The following is a 20,255-nucleotide window of genomic DNA, read 5'->3' on the forward strand; positions in this document are numbered from 1 at the left end:
CTGACCCAGAAAAATGCCTTGCAGGACTGTAGCACACATGTCCAGCCAAGGATAGCAACTGAGATACGGGCCCTTGGGCACCCGGCTCTGCCTGCTGGGCACCCATGCATGTTGCAGTCTTAGGGCCAGAGATGCAGCATTCCCGTGTTACGTGCTGGTCTCCTTGCTCAGCCAGTGTATGCCGGCATCCCCACGCCATGCTCACATGCAGGGGAGATCCATTAGGGAGGTAATTTCTTGACATGATTCCTCATTTTCCTGTCTCTCCCATGGAGACACGCTGACCTTGACAGAAATAGCTGCCTGTGCTTCGGCAGGCAGATCCCAGTCAGATATTGCTGGGGATCCCGGCATCTTCCTCCCCAACCCACACAGTTCTGGGGTCCCCCAAGTGCTCTCCATGCTCCCAAGGCTTGCCTCCCAGCCCCCCCCTGCTGTAGGGAGCCTTTTGGGAGGAAGATGCTGACCCCCAACCTCCTCATCCTGGCTCACGCCAGCCCACCCATGAGCACTGGAGGCATGAGGAACAACATCAGGCATTCCCAGTCCCCCATCCCCAGTGCTGCCAGCCCATTGTGCCAGCCTCGGGCTGATCCCAGCTCATGCAGGTATTTCCACGGCTTACACGGCTCCCCACGGTATTTAGCCTCTGGAAGACGACGTTAAACATTGCAGGCAGTGACAAATCCTGATTGCTCTGAGGAGACAAGAGGCCACACTAAGCTTCCAGCCAAATGTTTTCATGCAAGGGGAACGAGCTGCAACATGTGTGGTGCCAGTGGGTCCTGCTGCTGCATGCCTGGGCCACCCAGCCCTGCTCCCGCATCCCCACTGGGACAGCCAGCCCTGTTCCCACATACCTGCTGGGGCATCCAGCCCTGCTCGCACATTCCCACTGGGACATGCAGCTGACGGGCAGGCCCTGGGCATGGGCACACCACACAGCCATCACCCCAGCGTGGAAGCACCCCTGAGAACAGTCATCACTGGGGCATATGGGGATGGGGACAGGCATGGGAGGACACTGGAGCACTGCCCACCTGGACGTGGTGGGGATGCCAGCCCAGGGGTGACCTTGAGGGTCATGTCCAGATACCTGAGCCCAGAGAGAAAACTAGCATGGGCAAGGCTGTGGCACAAAGGAAAGCAGCCTCCAAAACTGGAAATACTGTTTCCTGTGTGAGTGCAGGCAGCTGGAGCACAGGGATGTTCCTGGGCAGGAGACATGGCACAGAAGCTGGGGCCAAACTGGGATGACACCGGTAGAGCTGGGGCAATGGCACAGCCACGCACCCTGCCTCCTGCTCTGCTCCTGCCCCACACTGTGGCCATCCCAGCTCTGCTGGAGCCCCTCACCATGCCAGAGGCCCCCCCGAGGCGGCCCCCATCCCCAACAGCCCGCTCCCCCCGCACAGCCCAGCCAGCCCCGCCTGGGTGCCCCGGGAGGGAAGCCGCAGCGCTGACGCCAGCATTACAACTGCCCGGGATATGAGATCCGCTTGGATTCAGCAATTTCAACTCATTTCAAGCCCGATTCTGCAGCAATTTTCTGAGCCAGTGGGATGTTTTTGCCACTGCAAACGTCCCTTCTCATGCATGGTCGCACCATTTCCTTTCCCCGCTCCCAGGAGGATTTGGGGAATGGTGCCAGTTTGGCTCGACCCCAGCTCTGGCAGTAGCACAACCATCTCCCACACTAGCAGTCCCTCAGTGCAGCCCCCTGCCCCACACAGAGCTTCCTGCAGGACACACAGCCCTGCACATGGGGTCTGGGGCTGCTGCCTCCATGGGGAACCAGGCTGTGCATCATCAGCCCATACGAAGCAGGGCACCTTAGGCACAGCACACACAACTGATGGTTTAGGCTTCTTGTTTCCCTATCCTGTGAAGGGCTAAACTCTGGAATATCTCCTGTGGCTCCCTGATCTCCTCCAAGGGAAGAGGGAAAACAGTGTGGGGCAAGGGGACCAGAGGCTGCTGCAGACATATCCCAGAAAGGCCAGGACCCCTCCTGCCACTGCAGCTGTGCCTCTCTCTGTGCTACAGGACAGCCCTTGCCAGCTGAGTCCCCTTGGCTAGGCCTGAGCCAGCAGTGGAGATGTGGGCGTGTGGGGCTGGCAGAGCCCCTTTCATGCCAAGCAGGCTCGCTGCTGGAATACCAATTGCTCAGCTGTGCTGCAGGCTGTGCTGCTGGCCAGCCAGAGCAGGGGGGGACACCCGAGCCCCGGCGCTGGGCAGGGCAGCATGTCACAGGGACTGCTGCATCAGGGACAGCGTGTAACCCCCGTCCCCAGGAGCAGGTAGGATCTAGACCAGGGCTTCCTGCTCCTGGAGCTCAGGAGCATAGGGATGCAGTACAAGGCAGAGGGGTGCACCATGCACGTGGGCAAGGACACCCTCCTGGCATTTCTGCCCCGGCACTGCCAGTGGCTGTTAAAGCAGGGGGGCATTGGCACCATCCCGCTTTCAGGATCAGCCTCTGTGACAGCATGCCCAAACTCGTATGCCTTTCCCTGCAAACCATTGCCTCAGAAGTCCTGCACTGGCCAAGCCAGAAGCTGGAGAGAGCTCTGCTGTTCATGCCACATTGAGCCAGGGTGGCTGTGACACAGAGGGGAGTAGCTGGGGACCCCAGCTCCTCACCTCTCCACTGCACAGGCATGGCAGCACACTGCACACACATGACAGTCTGTGGTAGCAGAGCAAGTGCCATCATGTAGCTGTGATTTCTACTCCTGCTGCTCCTGGGGGGAATTTGTCCCAGAATCTCACTCATTTCCAACCTAAATTTATTCACGGCCAGTTTTTACCATTTGTTCTCATGCCAGCATTGTCCCTTAGCTTAAATAGCTCTCTTTCCTCCCTTGTGTTTACTCCCTTGATGTATTTATAAACAGCAATCCTATCCCCTCGCAGTCTCCAGCCTGCCAGCCTTCACGTGCCAATCGCTTCTGGTTTCCTCTCCCGATCCCGCCTCCGCCTGCCTGCACAGCCTGCCTGCCCGGCACAGCATCAGCTCCAGCTCCTCAGCCCTGGCTGCCCAGGGCTCACACACAGCTCTCCCCCTATTCCACAGCAGCCATGGGGCACCATCCCAAGCTGTTTGGGGCTGCTGCCCCAGCCAGGGCTAACCTGCTCCCTGCAGATCTCCCGGCAGCTTGTGCTTTGATACAATTTGTTTTCGTTTTCAAGAATCCACCAAAAGCGACACCTGGGCAGGTGAAGGAGCCAACACCAAGGGAATTGCAGAAGATGAAGTGCCAGTGGCAAAGACATGCTGCAGTGCAGGGCAGGGATGTGAGGGGGAGGGCAGGCAGGAGCAGTGAAATGAGGGGCCAGGGGCTGGGGAAGTCCACTTCATTCTGTTGGCAGCTGGAAAATCCCTCTGAGATGCTGAGCATGCTGCCCACCTACCCTGGTTTCTCCCTTAGTATGAGTGGGGTGCTGGAGCTGCAGAAGGTTTCTGCCCCATGTTTCTGTCTCCTGCTCCAGGAGGTGCTCAAGGTCCCCACGGGAAGGACTGCACCAAAGCTGCACCCCCAAAAATGCCACAACGAGTTTGTCGAGCTGCTAACACACTCCCTAGCTTGGGTTTGGACTGTGCTGAGCAGCAATCCTGCCATCACTGTGCACCCTCCGGCGCTCTCCAGCCGGCATCCCACCCTCAGACACCCCCGCGCTGGGCACGCTGCTCCCGGGCACACAGCACAGCACGCTAGGGATAAGCACTAGGATGGGCTGCAGCTCAGCCTCCCTGCTGCAAACCCAACAAAACACTCACATACACGGACAGCAATAATGCTGGGTTTGGGTAGCGGGCTCCCCTCGGCAGCTGGAGGAGATCCAGCACCATGCACGGTACTGTGCAGACACAGCTGGCCCGTGCCACTTGTCCTCAGCACCAGAGAAGGATCCCCAGCCCTACGGTTTCACAAAGATGTAGCACTGAGCCCACACATCTTGCAGGCTGGAGGAAGCAGGGAACATCAAGGATACCCAAAAGAGGGGTATGTAATGTCCCCGGGGCTCTTTTGTGGAGCTCAGGCAGCCTCTCTTCTTCAACTATTGTCACCTCGCAGGAACCCCAGTACATCAGTGCCTCTGCATGGTGCTGGTTGGGCGCTGGTGGCTTTTGGCCGCAGATCCTGGGCACCCCCGGCCGTGTCCTGCTCTCCTTCGCAAGGATGTGGCCCCGCATCCCCCCTTGGCTCCGCGGGCAGCGCATCCCCCGGGGACCGCTTCTCTTTGAAAGCAGCCGTACGGGGAGCTCTGCCGCCCGTCCCCAAAGGGTTAACAAGCAATTTCCTTTGCTGACAGCTCGGAGACCGTTCTCTATCGACTGCGGGAGAATAAGAGGGGAGAAGCAGCGAGATAAAAAGGCAGCAGAGCTGGCACCGCCTGCTTAATCCCAGCGTTTAATCTGCTGGGGCAGCGCAGGCAGCCTTATCTCGCCGTCCTTCTGCTGCTCCATCTCATTACTGCTCCCACGGCTGCCGGGAGATGGGGGAGCTGAGCCGAGGAGCGGGGCCCGGGGCAGGGATGCCGCCTGCCGCCCCGCTCAGCAGCCCCCGCCCCTGGCACCGCCGCACCCCTCGCTGCCCAGCCGGAGCGGGGGGAGCACACGCGGGGATGGGCACACAGGCGCTGTCACACCGCCTAGGGGACACACTGCCAGTGTCACACACTCAGTCACACCTTTCCTGATCACTGAGCTCCGGTGGTCCAGCTAGCACGATGCCCAAGCCCCCATGGGCTCAGGAAGGATGCAGGGCTGCATGGGACAGTGTGTGAAGAGCACAGTAAGGACAGGACACCAGGCAGGGCAATGCCATCTTGTTCTGCATGTGCCCTTCCCTCCATCCTCACCTAGCCAGGTATCCCCCTGCTGAGTCCCAGACCAGGCCTGCTCTTCCCACAGGCACACCATGGCCATTGTCCCTGGGACACACCGGCCTGGACCTGGCAGCTCCCGCAGCCTCGGGGCAGGGTTAGGTGGAAGGGGAGGGGGTCCCTCCAGCCGTGGCATTTATCTGTAAATCCACAGCACCGACACGGTGAAGATGAAGCCTCTGCTCTTGCCGGGTTGTCACGGGGGTTATCCTCCTGCCTACGGATGGGTTTGCACTGATAAGATTTATTGTCACCCTGGCTGAGGTGCCAGCACCTCACTGCCTGCTGCTCTTGCAAGGTTGTGCTGCCTGCCGGGGGTGTTGTGAGGGGGATGAGCAGCACCTCAATGAGCACTTGCCAGTAGAGTGGGTCTCCAAACAAAAGGACAGCCAGACACGACCCTCTGCTCCCCGCTGCCGGGGCTGATGGGTTCCCTGCTCATCTGTTGCAAGGTGCCTCACACACTCTCTGACCATTTCAGCAGGATGCAGAGGGATACTGGTCCCTGAGCTGGACGGTGCAGAGCAGAGCACACATCTGTGCTGCCACAGATTTGCTGACGGTGCTGGCATTGCAGCTCCTGTCACAGCTCGGCAGCTTTGCGGCGCTCCTGCGTAGTGTGGGGTGACCGGGACTCGTGGGGCTGCTGGGGCAGCCGTGTGTGCAGCCACCACAGGCAATATGGCCCGGGTGGGGAGCGGGGGACAGACTGCATCCTGCAGCCTGAACTCAGCAGCAGAAGCTGGCAGGGTGGCTGTGGGAACCAGGGCTTTGTGCACCCCCGTGCTCCAGGGTGACAAGGGACAAGCAGGAATACCCTCAAAAGGGGAACTTGGCTCTAAAACACTCTGCCATGCCATGATCCCTCACCCGCTCCCTGCTGCCTGCCCCCAGGTCACACTCCCCACCACTGATTTCCCTGGGGCCAGCAGGGATTGCCCTGAGCCACCTGGTGCAAGCAGGCAGGGGCTGAACCAGGCTAAATCCACGAGCAGCAGGAGGGGTAGCTGCCTGCCAGCATCCTCCCCGTCTCTGAAGGCACCACATAAGCCCTGCACAGCTCTCCCACCACCCTGCCCCATCCAAACTCCCACCTCTTCCCTTTCTCCTCCCCTCCAGCCGCTGACCCCCGACACCGCTGTGGGCTCTGCTCTCTCTGACAACACGAATTTGACTCCAATGTGTCAGAACTGAAGGAAACAACATGCAAGCAAACAGCCTGAGTGAGCCCTGGATGCACCCTCCTCCCCAGGGCCAGGGGTGCACTCCCTCCTGGGGGCCAGGAGGCCACTCGGGATGATGGAGCAACCCGACAGCACACAGGGAGTCCTAGTGAAGTGGGGTGATCACAGCTCAGTGGGAAAGGGCTCCTTAATAGCTGAGCCCTTTTAGCAGAGATTAGGGAGCTGCACGGCTTTGATCTTTGATTGCCAATTTGCATCTTGAAGGCGCTGGGACCTCATCCAGCCTCAGCACAACCCTTTGTGGTTATCTCGTGGCTAATGGATTTGTTCTTAATGCCGGAGCGTGCAGGCTAAAGGCTGATTAAACCCTCTCCGCGGCACTAAATCAATGGAACAAACATGATAGGGGTTGGCTTTCCCCAGCCTGGGCGCTCCCGGGTGGAGGGGCTGATCAAGAGAGCCCCCGCACCCTGGCACTGACAGGGGATCCCTCCTTGGGGCTGCTGGGGAGGGGAAGAGGTGCGGGTACTGGCAGGCAGGGACAGCCCTGCAGCCCATATCCTTCTGTCCCTATTATCCCCACTGTCTGCTCTCCACGGAGCTGATGGGCTGGGTGTCTCAGACCTCTCAAGGCATCTGCTTCTCCTGCATGTTTGGGCCACATTGCCTATGTGCTGGTCCTTGGCGCCCACAGGAGCTCCTCAGTTGTCCTCTTCAGCTCCTCCCAGCTCCCTCCTCTCCTCTCTTCACACCCCTTTGCCTCCCACACAAAGGGGAGCAGCACGGGCAGCTCCCACCTCCTCTCTTCAGACCATTTCCCCTTGTCCCTGCTTGGATCCAGTGCCTCATTCCCAGGACTGTATGCTGCTCCCAGCATTCCATACATCACATGCTGGGAGCAGGTGTATCTGCTTTCCATAATGCCTGAGGTGTCCATTGCACAGCCAGCTTCAGAAAAATACAGTTCCCATTGTGTCTGCAGGCAGCACGAACAGAGGGGTGAAAACGCACCCTGCTCACTCATGCCCCAGGAACAGCTGGTCCTTCATCCTAATTGCTGCCTGGGCTGTGGGCCTGGGGATGGGAGCTGAGCACCTGAGACAGGCAGGACTAAAGTTTTGGGGACTAGGAGCTGTGGGGAATAAGAGTGAAGATGAGGGTTGTGTGGCTGCAAGCTGGGAGGAGACTTAGAGCATTTTGCAACTTTTGCTTTTTGCAGGGCTCGTGGCATTGGCCCGGCTGCTGCCAGGCCAAAGCTACCTGCAGGTGACAGGAGCCCTGATCAGGGACCCTACTCCAGAGCCCTGCTCCTGTGCTGGAGGATGACACCTAACCTGCAACACAAGTAAGCTCAGAACAGCAGCCTGCTGGGAACCAGTCTGTGGGGAGAAGATGTTGGAAGCTCCCCATGGGCCCCAGACTGTGCCCACGCCAGGCTCAATCCCACTGAGCAGCTGCCTCAGAGGCAGCCGAGCTGCTGCACGGCATGGAGCTGGTGGGATCACACACTGAGATTCCCATCGGCAAACCTCACTATTGAAACATCTCCTCTTTGCCAATATTTGCCAAGCACGGGAGATAAAGTGGCTACAGGTCATCAATGCCGGCATTTCAGTCCACTAGGTCTGACAGTGGAGGGGCAGCTGGGCAGTCAGACACCTCCCAGGGGTGGGGGGTCCTGCCAGCTCAGCCCCCCAAGCCCCCTGCAGCAGTGTAAGGAGAGCCAGCATCCCTCCATGCTGGTGCACATCACCTCTGAAGCCTGGGATGGATACTGCTGCCATGGGCACCACTGCCTCTGCCACCCTGCCCTGGGCATCAGCACAGCCCCCCTCCTGCCAGAACCCCCAGCTCTGCACCATGACAGCCGTCTCCACCAGGTCAGCATCTCCCTGCAAGTCTCAATGCAGCACCAATCCCCTGGCTCCAGCGCTGGGCCAGCCACTCCATGTCATCCCAGTGACCCCAGTATCTCTGCCCTGCCCTGCCTGCACCACACATCCCTTTCTCCCCCTTGCTCCAGACTGCCTGTGCAGTCTCTGCTGTGGTCCATAAGAGGATGAGGCAGGACACAATGCTGAGATACAGCTCCTGGAGGAGAAGCCCAGAGCATTATCAGCACAGGGAGTTAATTAAGGTCATGTCAGGCGATAAGGAAACAGGATGTCAGAGCAGCAGCAGCAGCAGCGCAGGGGGGTCAGAGCCTGAAAAACTCCCTCTGAAAAGCAGCTCCACTGAGATGTGATCAGCCAGGTGCTAGGGGACAGAACAGCTGTCACGGCCACACAGGCAGGGCCCCATGTATGGCACTGTACATGCTGTACCATGTCCAGTACAGGATAGAATGGGATGGGGAGAAATGGGATGGGGATGAAGATGGGGTGGGGATGGGCAGGAGGCAACAAACCATTTCCTGGGCCAGGAGAGCCTGCTGAACAGTTCTGGTTACTTCCTCCTGTCCTCATGAAGAAGCAATGCACTTTGGTGTGACCAGTGTCATGCCAGCAGGGCAGGAATTACTGTGAACCCCTGCCCATAATTAGCACATGTAATTGCAGACACTCTCTAATTAGCAGGATCTCAGAGCTGGGTATGGCAGACTGCTTGACAGTGCTTGCATTGCTCCTGCCTCAGACTGCTTACCCTCCTGCTCAGTGATGACTTCACCCCCGAGCCAGGCAGTGCCATGGGGCTGGGAGAGCCAGGCTGACCTGGCATGGCACACCACAGCCACAGCAGGGTGGTGGGAGCAGGCTGTGGAGAGGGGGACAGGCACAGGGGACACACTGCCAGTGCAAATCCATCTTTCCTGCACAAATTGCAGCACGACCTGTTGCCCTGCCTTGCTGGGCAAGAGCTGAGCTGATGGGACATAATTAATACTTGCATCAATCTCAGCCGGATTTGCATAGTGCCCTCAGTCCTGTGCTGCTCAGGAAGGCAGGCTGCTCCCAGCCTTTCCCAGGGGCAGCAGCACTAGATGCTGGGCTGGCCCTGCCTCCTCTGCAGGAGTCACAGCCCCAGCATGGCCCCTGACTTGCCCCCACATGCACCCTAGCCCTCCTTGCCCCACTGCAGTGGGGACACCTGCAGGCCCCTTCCCTGCCCTGCTCCAGCCACTGGAGCACTGAAGACAGATGGAGGTGCTTCTCTCTGCTGTGGTCTCTCCCTCACTCCTTGTGCTGTGAAGAAATTGTGGAGATGGCAGCTTGGGAGTGAAGGACAAAGCAAGGTTTGGAGGGCAAAGGGATAAGGCTGAGCTGCAAACACCCCCAGGCAGCTGGGAGGCATGGCAGTGCCCACCTCTGCATGCCCAGATGGAGTTTAAGGTCCTTGAGAGAAAAACAGCATCCACAGATGGTGCCCCTTTCCTGGAACACTCAGTTCCCTCCTGCCCTTGTCCTGCTCCCACGGCCCAGGTGAATTCCAGCATCCCATCAGTAAAGGGATCCGAGAGGAAGAAGAGCCAGGGGAGAAAAGAGCCTGGGGTGGTGGCAGGAACACCAGGGTGCAGGCAGGGACCACAGCCCTCACCTTGCTGCCCTGTGGGTGCACATGCAGGTGGTAGAGGGACGGGGCAGTACAGGGATGTGCAGGGTGTCATTGACCCCAGAGACGACAGGCTGGTGACATATCCTCGTGCAGCTGAGCGCAGTGCCTCTCCATGGCTGCTGACACCACTGACAGCTGCTCCCAGCCCCTGACACCACAGCGACCGCCACACTCCAGGCACAGCCGGACTATCGACGGATACAGGGGGAGACACGGGCACACCTCCAGCCCCTGGCCCTGCTCACAAGCTCTCTGTAGCCACCACCCCCATGTGTTTCACCCCTGCCTGACCAAAGGACCCACGGCATCTGCAGCACCTGCAGTACCTGCGGCACCTGCTATCCAGCCCACCCTGGACACGGGGGACGTGGCCACTGATTGTGACTGTGACCAGAGTGGGGGGGCCGCCACCTGATTGCAGCTGCCCAGATGAGTGCATCCAGCTCAATCAGAGCTGCACAGCCCTCCTGCATGCCGGGCACTGGGAATTAAACTGCTAATGAGCTGCTGGCTGGAGGGCCGGCAGTCCGTGATTAATCAGAGGCTCCACTCTGACAAGGCTGTGCCTCGTCTCCCTTCCTGCCCTGCACATCCAAGAGCGGGTGGCCAGCAGTGACCAGTGTGTCCCCCAGCCCCTGCTTCCTGCCTAACTCAGCTCTCCAACACAAAGAGGGGTCCCCAACCCCCGTGCCACTGGGATACAGTGCCCACAGGTCCTTCCAGCCACTGGCTTTCCTGTCTCCCAGCTCCTACTGCGCTCATCTTCCCCAAGCTGCCATCAGGTGAGAACCTTTTGTTCTGCTGGAAGAAAACCTGTTGAGCCCAGCTGAGCTCAGCTGATGCTCATCATGTGCAGTGTGCTCAGGCTTCTGTCTGAGAGCCCAGAGATGAGCCAAGTGATCTGGAGGGTGTCTGCAGAGGGGCTTCACGGGGGTGGCAGGGAAGAAGCAGCCATGCAGCCAGTGACATCTCCTGTCACCCACAGAGGGGGACAGAGCAGGCACATGCAGGAGCCCTGTGTGGCAGTGCATCAGTCCCCCGACCCAACCCAGCAGCACAGTGCCATTTGCCACCCTCACCTTCTGCCTCCTGCTGGTACAATGGTGGCATGGTGGGTGATGGGGCTGGCAGAGCCCTGCCTGTGCCTGGCACAGCGCAGTGGGGCATGGGGGAAGGCTTTGCAATGTGAGCAGGGGACAGCACCCACAGAACAGTGCAGCGAGCTGCAGGGAAGCTACTTGACCTTGAGCCTGACTGCTCCTTGCTGGGACCCTTCATGGTCATGGCAGAGTCAGGACAGGGCAGGACATGGCAGAGGTGTCAGCACCCTCCTGTCCTTGCACCCTCCCTTGGCTGCATGTTGGGGCAGTGCCTGGGAGAAAAGGCCAGCAACCGGCAAGGAGCAGGTTAGAGATGCATGTTTTCCCCTATTGCACGATTAATCATGAGAAGTTTTTCCTCCTTTCGTGCATGAAACAGAATTTGGCAGGGCGCTCTGACCACAGGGACTGGCTGCATGCTCTCCAGTAAAAACCCAGCCACATCTGGCTGAGAAATAACCTCACAGCATCCCTGTGTGTGCAGGTGGAGAGACAGTGCTGGGCCAGGCAGAAAAATCCAGCGGGGTTTGGTTCACAGCCCCTCATGTAGTGAGCATCTTCAGCTCCTGGTGTTTGTCCCCCCTCCTCATCCCCCAGCACACACATGGCCATGTTGAGTTGTTGGTGCCTTCATCCCTGCCTGCAGGCCCTGTTATTCCAGTTGTGGACATAAAAATGCCTAGGCAGGGACATCCACCCTGTGGCAGCGTCCCCTGTCTGAGCTCTCATCCCACCCTTTCTGCCTCCCCCTGCCCACTCCATCCACTAGCCTGTCTGGAGCCTCAGCCCATTCTTTCCCAGAGGGAAAGCAAGCTGAAGCCTCCCCAACAGCGTTCCAGTTATTTGTTATTGGAAAAAGGGGGAAATACGTTTTTCTACAATTATTGTTTTTTCCACCTGACTGGCTGCAAACTTGTTAATTTTTTTCTTTAATGTGTGAACAGTGTCGACGGCAGCTGCATGTCAAATGACTCTACGCCCTATCTGCGGGTCCCTGGCTGGCTTTCAGCACTCGCACCGCAAACATTGCCTTCTATAAATAAAGGCCTATATCTCATCAATGGCAGAACAGCAGAGCTTTATATAGTCGTCTTACATAAAACCGTCTCTCTTTATGGGCTTCAAACCATTTGCGTCACTTAGTGCAGCTCCGTAAACCTCCTTCTCCAGACACTCCCTCATGGAGGGAGACCCGGCACGGCTGCCCCATGCCCAGGAAGGAGCTGGGATCCCCGCTCTGCCTGGGGCTGTCCCCCAGTGCCCTCACAGGGCCAGGTGGCAGCTGTGTCCCTGTTCCCCTGCCCCACAGCCTTGGCATGTGCCTCCTCCCAGCCCGCCCAGCCTTGGCACCGAGTGCCAGGATGGCAGCCGGCACTGCCAGGCACTCCAGAGCTTGGGGGTGGTTGGCCAAGGGCCAACATCCCTCACCCTGCCCTTGTGACCCTGTCCCTGACACCTCTCCTGGGGCAGCACAGTCATGCATGCGTGGAGGTGCTGCTCTGTCCTCTGTCACTTGGGAATCAGGGACCCGAGGGCGCAGGGTGACTGGGGACACGGTGCCAGGCTGGGGGGACAGACCAGCTCACAGCAGCTCTAACTCTGACCTGCAGAGAACACAACAACTCTGACCTGCTTTCAGCCCCACTGCCCAGCGAGCATCTGTAGTGGAGGATCCTGGGGGCTGCCCCCATGGCCACAGGTCCCAGCCCCGGGCTCCTGCAGTCCCCAGGGCCCCTGGCTCCATATGGCAGAGCCTTCCCTCCGGCTCGCCGCAGGCGCCCGCCTGCTCGCAGTGATGGATCGTGGGGGGTGGCGCAGAGACTGGGGCTGCTGCAGTGCCGGCCTGCAGGAGGCAGCCCACATCCCCTCTGGGACTCCAGGAGCTGGGGGGGTGGGATATGGGGGGGGAAATGACAGAGCTGCAGACACCATGGTGACAAGCCTTCCTTTACCTCCATGACATCCCAGCTGACTACCCCAGGTGGCTGGAGCCAGAAGGAGACAGGGATCTAACAGCATCATGGCACTGGAACCTGAGGTGCACTGTGACCCACGTCTGTCCTCAGGGCTGTCCATAGGACCCCTACCACAGCTGGCACTGGCATAAAGGACGGGGCCACAGCAGTGGGGCCACATGGCATCCAACCATGCCCAGCCAGCCATGCAGCACCCCATGAACACCCCTGCCCCACCTGCCACCCTGCACCCTGTCAGCCCCACTGCCCTGCGTTCCCATTGCCCCATGGTCCCACAGGCCTGTGCTCCCAGGCACAGCAAGCTCCTGGAGCCAATCCCCTCTGCGTATCTTGTCCCCATTCCTCTCGCAGCCACCCGAGGTGCCCAGCCCCCTCTGCAGCCAGCAGGGCTGGAGGGGCACTGCCCCACAGTCACCCCACGGCAGCCCTGTCCCCTGGGGGCAGCAGTGTCCCCCTCCTCAGCCTGGCACGTGGGCCCAGCCTCATGGCACGTCCCACATCCCTGGGGAGACACACCAGGCGCGGGCGTCCTGGCCGCTGGCTCCCCCCGTATCAGAGACAGGCTTATTAAGTGTGTGATATTAAATTACCCAGATAAGAGCATAAGAGCTTTTAAAGTCAATTCATTAAATATAATTATGAAGAGAGCTTTTTTATGCTCACGGTGATCCGATCTCAATCAGGGAGACGGTGGGAAAGCCGTCGGCTCCTCCAGCATCTCTGCTCCCCCGCTGCGCCGCCTCCGCACCCCCCTGCTCCCCCGCCTCACCCCCTCCTGCAGGGAGCTGGCACCCACGACCATGGCCCTTGATGCTCGCCCCACTGCCCTGGCACCCTCTCTGCAGTGCTGCTGCTGGTGCCAGTGCCACCCCACTGGGAGGGAGGTGGCATGGGGATCTGCTCAGCAAAGAGGGTGGGGAAGGGGAGGCGATGGGTTGGGGCAGTGGCATTGGGGTAGAGGGCAGCAGGGTATGGAGATGCTCAAGTGCAGGAGGCAGGGGTCTGAGAGCTCAGTATAGGTTCTTCCCAGCCATGGATCCCCTTGTCCCCATGATCCAGCCCCCTTGCTCTCTCCTGCAGTCCAGCCCCCTTAGAGACCTAATGATGCATCCCCACTCCCCAGGCGGGAGGGGTGCATGCTTGCCTCCCATCCCACATTCATTAATGGCACTTTGTGACCAATTAATATCTGCCAGCCCAGGTTCACCTGCCCTGACCCATGGCTGGATCTCATGTGCAGCCCAGGTGGCTCCATGCCAGGCCTTTGCACCAGGCACCCCTCTTGCTCCATGCACGCCCAGCCACAGCCCAGGTGGGTGCAGCTGCACGTGCGGCTGTTCCCAGATTTACTGGGGGAATCCATGAGGAAGCAGTGGTCCCAAAGACACCTCATGACCCCCACACCAATAACATCTCCCCAGCCATCTGAGAGTCAGATTGCCAAGACGCCTGCTTGTCCCCTTGTCACCCTGCCCCACTGTCATGAGGGACTTTGCAGTGACATCCCTAGGTGCAGCCAACCCCTTGTTCTCCCACCATAGTGTCCCAAAATCCCATTATCCCCAAATCCACACACTTGCTGCCAGAGCCCGAGCACCTGGGACAAGGAGCAGCAGCGTGGCTGGCAGGGAGCAGGGTGGGCTCCAGACCGGGGTCCCTGCAGAAGGCTTCGGTGGGGGCTGCTGGGAGCAGCTACCCGCTGCTGGGAGCTGCTGGACTGACATTTATTTTTAGACGTGAATTGTATAAATTAGCATTTCTCAGCGGATTAAGCAGCAGGAATTGTGTAAAATTAAATGGCAACGAATTGCATTAAAGTCCCCCGTTTTCTGGCACAAACAGCGCCTCGAGCCGTGCCCAGGCGGCTCGTGTGGAACAGCGCCGGAGATGGCGCTGCCGCTGCTCCGGACAGGAGCACGGCCAACCCGCGACGTGCCTGCACTGCCCGGGACACTGGCCTGGAAATGCACAAGCACAGGGGCCAGACTGCGAGGATGGAGGCTTCCAGATGGGCTGAGAGCCCCTGGGTAGCTGGCTCAGGCGCTGGGCTGGGACTGCAGGATGTGGATGCAGTGAGTGGAATGCTGCGACCCAGATGGGCACAGATGGGCTCAGCTGAGCAGCTCACAGGCATGGGATCAGTGAGGGATGCTCCAGCCTCTCCTGGGCACTGACACCACCAGCCCCAGCCCAGCTAGTCCCTGCCAGGCATGGCAGGACACCCATCACAGTCACAGCCATGTCACCTTCCAAAGGAGATGATGCTGTGCTGGGACCCCTATGGCACTGGCTGGCCCAAGAGCCACTCTGTGCTCCAGCCAGGGCAGGTTCTGCAGTACCTGGAGCCCACTGAGCAGCTGGAGGGGGCCCAGCCCTGCACAAGAGTACAGGGAAAATGGAGTGGCTGAATGCCAGAGGCTGAGCAGGCACCAGGCAGGGCAGGGCAGGTGAAAAACAATCAGTCCATCTCTTTTACCCAGTAAAATTAGGTTGAAATTGTGACATTTATTAAGTACGATTCTGGTGGAAAGGTCAGAGAGTTCCCATGTCAGGAACAGTGGGAGAGCCTTGCTGGGAGGAGGCGACAGCCTGCTGCCCCCGCCCACCCCCTGAACCAGGATCCCTTGTGTGCATGTGGAACGCAGCTGAGGCTGTTGCCCATCTCAGCACAGGGCTTCCCCCTCTGGGGTCTGCATGGGGTGCTGGGGAGATCCCTCACACAGCCCAAATCCTGGGCAGGCAGGAGGCTTAGCATGGAGAGCCGGGGCCGGTGCCAGCTCCGAGAGGCACTGCCAGCTCTCATCAACCTCCCTGCTCCCCCAGCTTCCAGCCCCGGCACAACTGGCTTCGGCAGCCACACATCACAAACAAAAGGCTTTTGACAACGAATGAGGTTTTGAGGAAGGCACTGGGCTCCTTCCCGGCCGCGAGAGAGGAGGCTCCTGCTGCAGCCACTGCCGGTGAACAGGCGGGATGCTGCTGCCAGCTGAGGGGGACCCCTCCGTGCACTTCTTCCCACAGCCCCCGAACTCCTGCACACCCCATCTGGCTGTACCCCATCTCCAGAGCACCGTCGGGAAGGCTCCCTCTTGCCTCAGTGCCACCTGAATGGCCAGAACTGGCCTCGGGTTGTGGCTGCACCCCCTCGGGCTGGCAGCCAGAGAGGTCAGGGGGAGTGCAAGCCCAGCCCCATGGGGACACCTCCCAACCTCCTGCCGAAGGGCATGTAAAGAGCACCATGGACCTCCTGCACCCTCAGCTCTGCAGCTGCACTGGCCCAGCCAGGAGTGCTCCGTGCCAGGCACCCCCACCGAGACACCCATGGGACAGACAGTGCCAGCGGGCACTGCCCAGTGCCCGAGCACTGCAGGGACTGGGGGCTGAGCAGCACGGCTCAGTGGGGTCAGAAGAGGCTCTGCCAAGGCTCAGCACGGCCCTCCAGCAGCCGGCACAGGGGGCACGTTTGTCAGCGGGGCTGCGGGAGCCTCGCTGCGGCTCAGGGCTGTCCCTGCCGCTGGGGAGATTTACAGCCCAGCCGGGCTTTATTACATGGAAGATGCTTACGCTGGGGATTTTTTTTTTTCCCGATAGTTTCTTAATTTGCTGTCCCATAAAGAATGTGGATTTGTGACGTTGAATAGGGGAAGATCATTTACCACTCACGGCTCTTACTTAAAGGATCCGCACGAGTTATTTATTGCACGAGCACGGGCTGCAAGCAGCAGCATGAGGGGACATGCTCCAGCCCTGGCGCTGCTCCTGCTCCTGGACAGGCTGTTGGTGGCAGCCCCACAGCTTGGCCACTCTCATGCTGAAAAACTTCCAGCCCTGGACAAAGTCCACCTCGTGCCCAGAGGGAAAAAAAGACTACAGCACTCCTGCAAGCAAGGCTGCAGGGAAAGCTCCTTCCCTTCTCCAGAATTGCTGGGGGACACCCTCTGCTACAGAGGCTGATTGCTGTGGGCTGGCACCCCGAGGCATTTGCCCTGCCGGGATGTGCTGCAGTCTGGGAGCCCTCCATCACTGCTAGGACATGCTGTGACTCACACACTCGCCCACAGCAGAGCAGGTACAAAAGCTTTCTGAGCACGAAGGCTCACATGGGGACCCAGAATGGGACCATCAAAGCTTGGAGCTCCTCACCACATGAACACCCTGGGTGCACCTTCACTGGGGCCATAGCTACAAGGCACAGGAGTGCCCAAGCCCACAGAGCACAGCTGGGAGTCAACCCGCCTGCCAAGAAGCCTGTGTTGTGTTTCAGTCATTCTCAGGAGGCACAAGGGACCGATTTGGCTTAGGGAACGGGAGTAGAAAGCTCCAGCTGCAAATGGTGTGATGCCTTGACAGATCCCACTGCTGCCTGGCAAGGCTTTGGGACATGTTGTGTGGCAGAGAGCTGTATCACATCTTCACCCATCCCTCCCCACACCCATCTCTGCAGCCTCTCCTGCCCCAGGTTCACCCCTTTGCTCCAGGCAAGTGAGAGGTGACAGGTACACCCCTGACAGCCCCTTGTGCCTCAAAGGCCAGAAATGTTGAGCTGTGGACAGGGTGGGTGGAGGCTTTAGGAGCTCTGTACTCCCTTTCTTTGCCCATAAGCCCAGGGGGCAGCTGGCACTAGCCATTCTCATGCCTGAAACTTGCTCCAGTGCAGGGTGCCAGCACACCAGAGCCTGGCTGCCTGGGCATCCCCCGGGCACTCTCGTAAGCAGATGAGGTAGGCAGGCCAGCTGGTCCTGCACGGCCACATGCTGAGGAACTGGGTCCCAGTGGCTGTCCTGGTGGTCACCCTTCAGTGCCACACAGCACACACATGCCACTCACTCTGTCCGTGCCTGTTCCACCCCATCCACCCGAGCTCTGCCCTGCCAGCATCACAGTGTGGCTCAGCACACACCAAATCCCATTGCTACGCTGTGCCACTGCCCAGCACGAGGCTGGGCTCGCTGCCTCCCCCGCAAACCAAAGCTGTGCAGGATCCTCCAGGAGGATCCCAGGGCTGGAGTCAGCATGGCCAAGCCACGTGCAGGACTGTCCAGCACCGGAGCTTCCTGCTCCAAACCCTGCTGAGCCACACTGCTCCCCGGCGAACTCAAGCAGCTGGCGTAGAGCAGGCACGGAGCCCAGCAAATCCCCAGGAGGAGCGGGGCTGCCCGCCCGCTGTCCCCTGCTCCTTCCCGCTCCACTGCAGTGTCCCCTGCCACCACCAACCCCCTGCACAGGGCAGCCCCCCCCGCAAAGTCTCTTTCCCAGGGACAGCATCACTCCGCACATCGAGCAGGCGTTGTACCGATGGGCACGAAGTGAAACGGAACATGCTGCATCAGCCATTTCCAGCCCCACGGAGCTTCCTCTCTCCCCCAGTATCCTGCACAGCCCATGGCATCACACCCCACTCCCCGGCACGGAGCGGGGTCCGGCTGGCAGCACAGCTCCTGAGCACGCCGGAGCCAGCTGAGCAGTAGCCCCTGGCAGCCGTAGGAGAGAGGCGGCTCATTTCCAGAGTCATTAAGGTCTGAAAAGGGTCCCATCAGGTATTCCGCCCGTTCAGCACATTTATTTCCCCAAACCACAGCGGGGATTTATGATTCCAGGCTCAATATTGGTGAGAGCTGCACACTGGCGGCGGTCGGCCAGGGGCTCTGTGCCTGAGCAGACCGGGCGCTGCTTGGAGGAGGCCGTGCTGCCGGTCCCGGGCGGTGAGGGGGCAGCCCCGGGCAGCCCCTGCTCGCCCGGCTGCAGCCGTGCCTCCAGAGCGGAGCGGCTCGGCGTTTGTGCTCGGCATGTGCACACGTGCGTGCGCAGTGCCTGCAGTCTCCACATTTACACACATCCCAGTGCTAATCCCCCAAATGCAGGAAGGTTCCCCCATGAGCAAAGGGGTCTCTGCCTGCCCTCCTGTTCCAGCCCCTCTCATGAGTGAAGCACCCTGTGTCAGGGCGCTTCGATCCGGGGGAGAGCAGGCTGGAGCACGGCTCTGTGCCACAGCTTTCCCCCCGGCCGCTGCACACCCACCCTGGGGACCGCTGAACCCTGCTGCTCACCCACCGCGGCTCCTGCCAGCGAGCCCCTCAGTCACAGACCTGCGACAGCCCGGTCCTGTGGCGCAGAGCCCTGCTGAGAGCTCCCACGGAGGATCCTCTCCCTCTCTCCGTGTGAAACTTGGAGGGAAACTCAAACAGAGAGAGATGCAAACTTCAGCAGCCGGAGCGAGCCGGGGAGCCCTGCTCCGGTGCGACGCGGGCGGGCGGGTGCCCCCGTGCCGGTAGGGGCCCCTAGGGAAGCCGAGCCAGGTGTGCACTCACCACAGTGAAATCACGGGATGAGCAGTTCTCGCCGCTGAAGTTGCAGCTCTTGAGCATGTCGTCGAGTTGGTGGCCGGTGCGGTTGACAATGTCAGCCATGTCGGGGTCAGGGTAGAGCAAGTCCGTGGCCTTGTGACCATCCCGGTCCTTGGGGGGCAGCCCCGTCATGTTGGCCAAGTGAAAGATGTCGGCGTCGGTGAGTGCCGAGTGGCGGTAGCGGTTGATGTTGCAGATGGTGATGGCCGGGAACACCATCTCACGGATGGCCTCCTCGTCCAGGGCCATGACGTGGGGGTGCTCCAGGTAGAGCAGCGCTGACTTGGCCGCCTGGTAGAGGAAGAAGGCAAGGGAGGCCAGGAAGGCAAATGCCCAGAGGGTCTGGCGCACGCCCAGCCGTCCCGACCGGCAGATGTGTCCCAAGCCGTGCAGCGTGCTGGTGCTGGCAAAGGTGGCCAGATCCCGGGAGCGGGGCCGGGCAGGCTCCTCGATCAGGCTCTCCTTGTCCCCTTCTTCTTTCTCCTTCTGCTTCTCATCCTCTTCAGCAAATTTGATTTTACACACGATCTCAATCGGCATCTGCCCCGTGCAGCTGGTGTGCCCAGCCAGCGAGCTGCCCCCTGGCACAGGCACCGGCCGAGAGCCCGGCCAGGCGCTGGGAGGGGGTTCGGGTCCCCCCCAAGCCCCAGCACGGCACCGGGAGGGCCGAGCCGTCTCGGGAGGGAAGCGCAGCCCCTCTCAGCAGCTCCGAGCCGCCGCTTCCCTCTTGTCTCACTAGTCGATCGTCTCCTTGTGCCTTCGCTTATCAGCACAAATACAGCTGTCAAAAACCCCTCTCTCTCCTCTCCCTCGCTCTGTCTCTCTGCCTCTCTCCTTCGCTCCTCTCTGGTTAAGACCCCAGCAGATACAGGCAGCATTTAGGCATCATGTGCTAATAAAATCCAGGGAATACTTAATAATTCAAGACATGTCAACATTATTTCATCGTCAAATAAAGAGCAAGCGTCAGAGAAAAGAGGCAGTGTGAAGGGCCCGGCGCCTCCGGGGCAGGGAGCCACGCTGCGCCCTCTCCCCAGCTCCGGCCCCGAAGTGCTGCCGGAGCCACTTGTTTGAATGGCTCGGGAGCTGCCGGAGCCGAGCCGTGCCGAGCGGAACCGAGCCGCGCCGTGCCGTGCGGTGCCGAGTCGTTCGTGCCGCGCCGCGCCGCGCGATGCCGAGCCGTGCCGTGGCGGGCGGGGCACGAAGCCT

At 60.1% G+C, this 20,255-nt stretch overlaps 1 protein-coding gene across 3 annotated transcripts in view; it reads right to left on the reverse strand.

The window, feature by feature from the left end:
- The window catches only part of ASIC4 (acid sensing ion channel subunit family member 4), a 28,386-nt gene extending 8,154 nt beyond the window's left edge, over positions 1-20,232 (reverse strand). For all 3 annotated transcript variants that reach the window (XR_005626359.1, XR_005626358.1, XM_039697581.1), the window contains exon 1: positions 19,011-20,232. Coding sequence is in view for 1 of the 3 variants with exons in the window: in XM_039697581.1 (XP_039553515.1) it covers positions 19,011-19,586 (576 nt within the window). In the remaining 2 variants the exon portion in view is untranslated. The remainder of the gene's footprint in view (positions 1-19,010) is intronic.
- Positions 20,233-20,255: the final 23 nt, after the last annotated feature.

The sequence above is a fragment of the Passer montanus genome, unplaced genomic scaffold (assembly GCF_014805655.1).
Source record: "Passer montanus isolate IOZ18808 unplaced genomic scaffold, ASM1480565v1 scaffold1, whole genome shotgun sequence".
Taxonomy (NCBI): domain Eukaryota; kingdom Metazoa; phylum Chordata; class Aves; order Passeriformes; family Passeridae; genus Passer; species Passer montanus.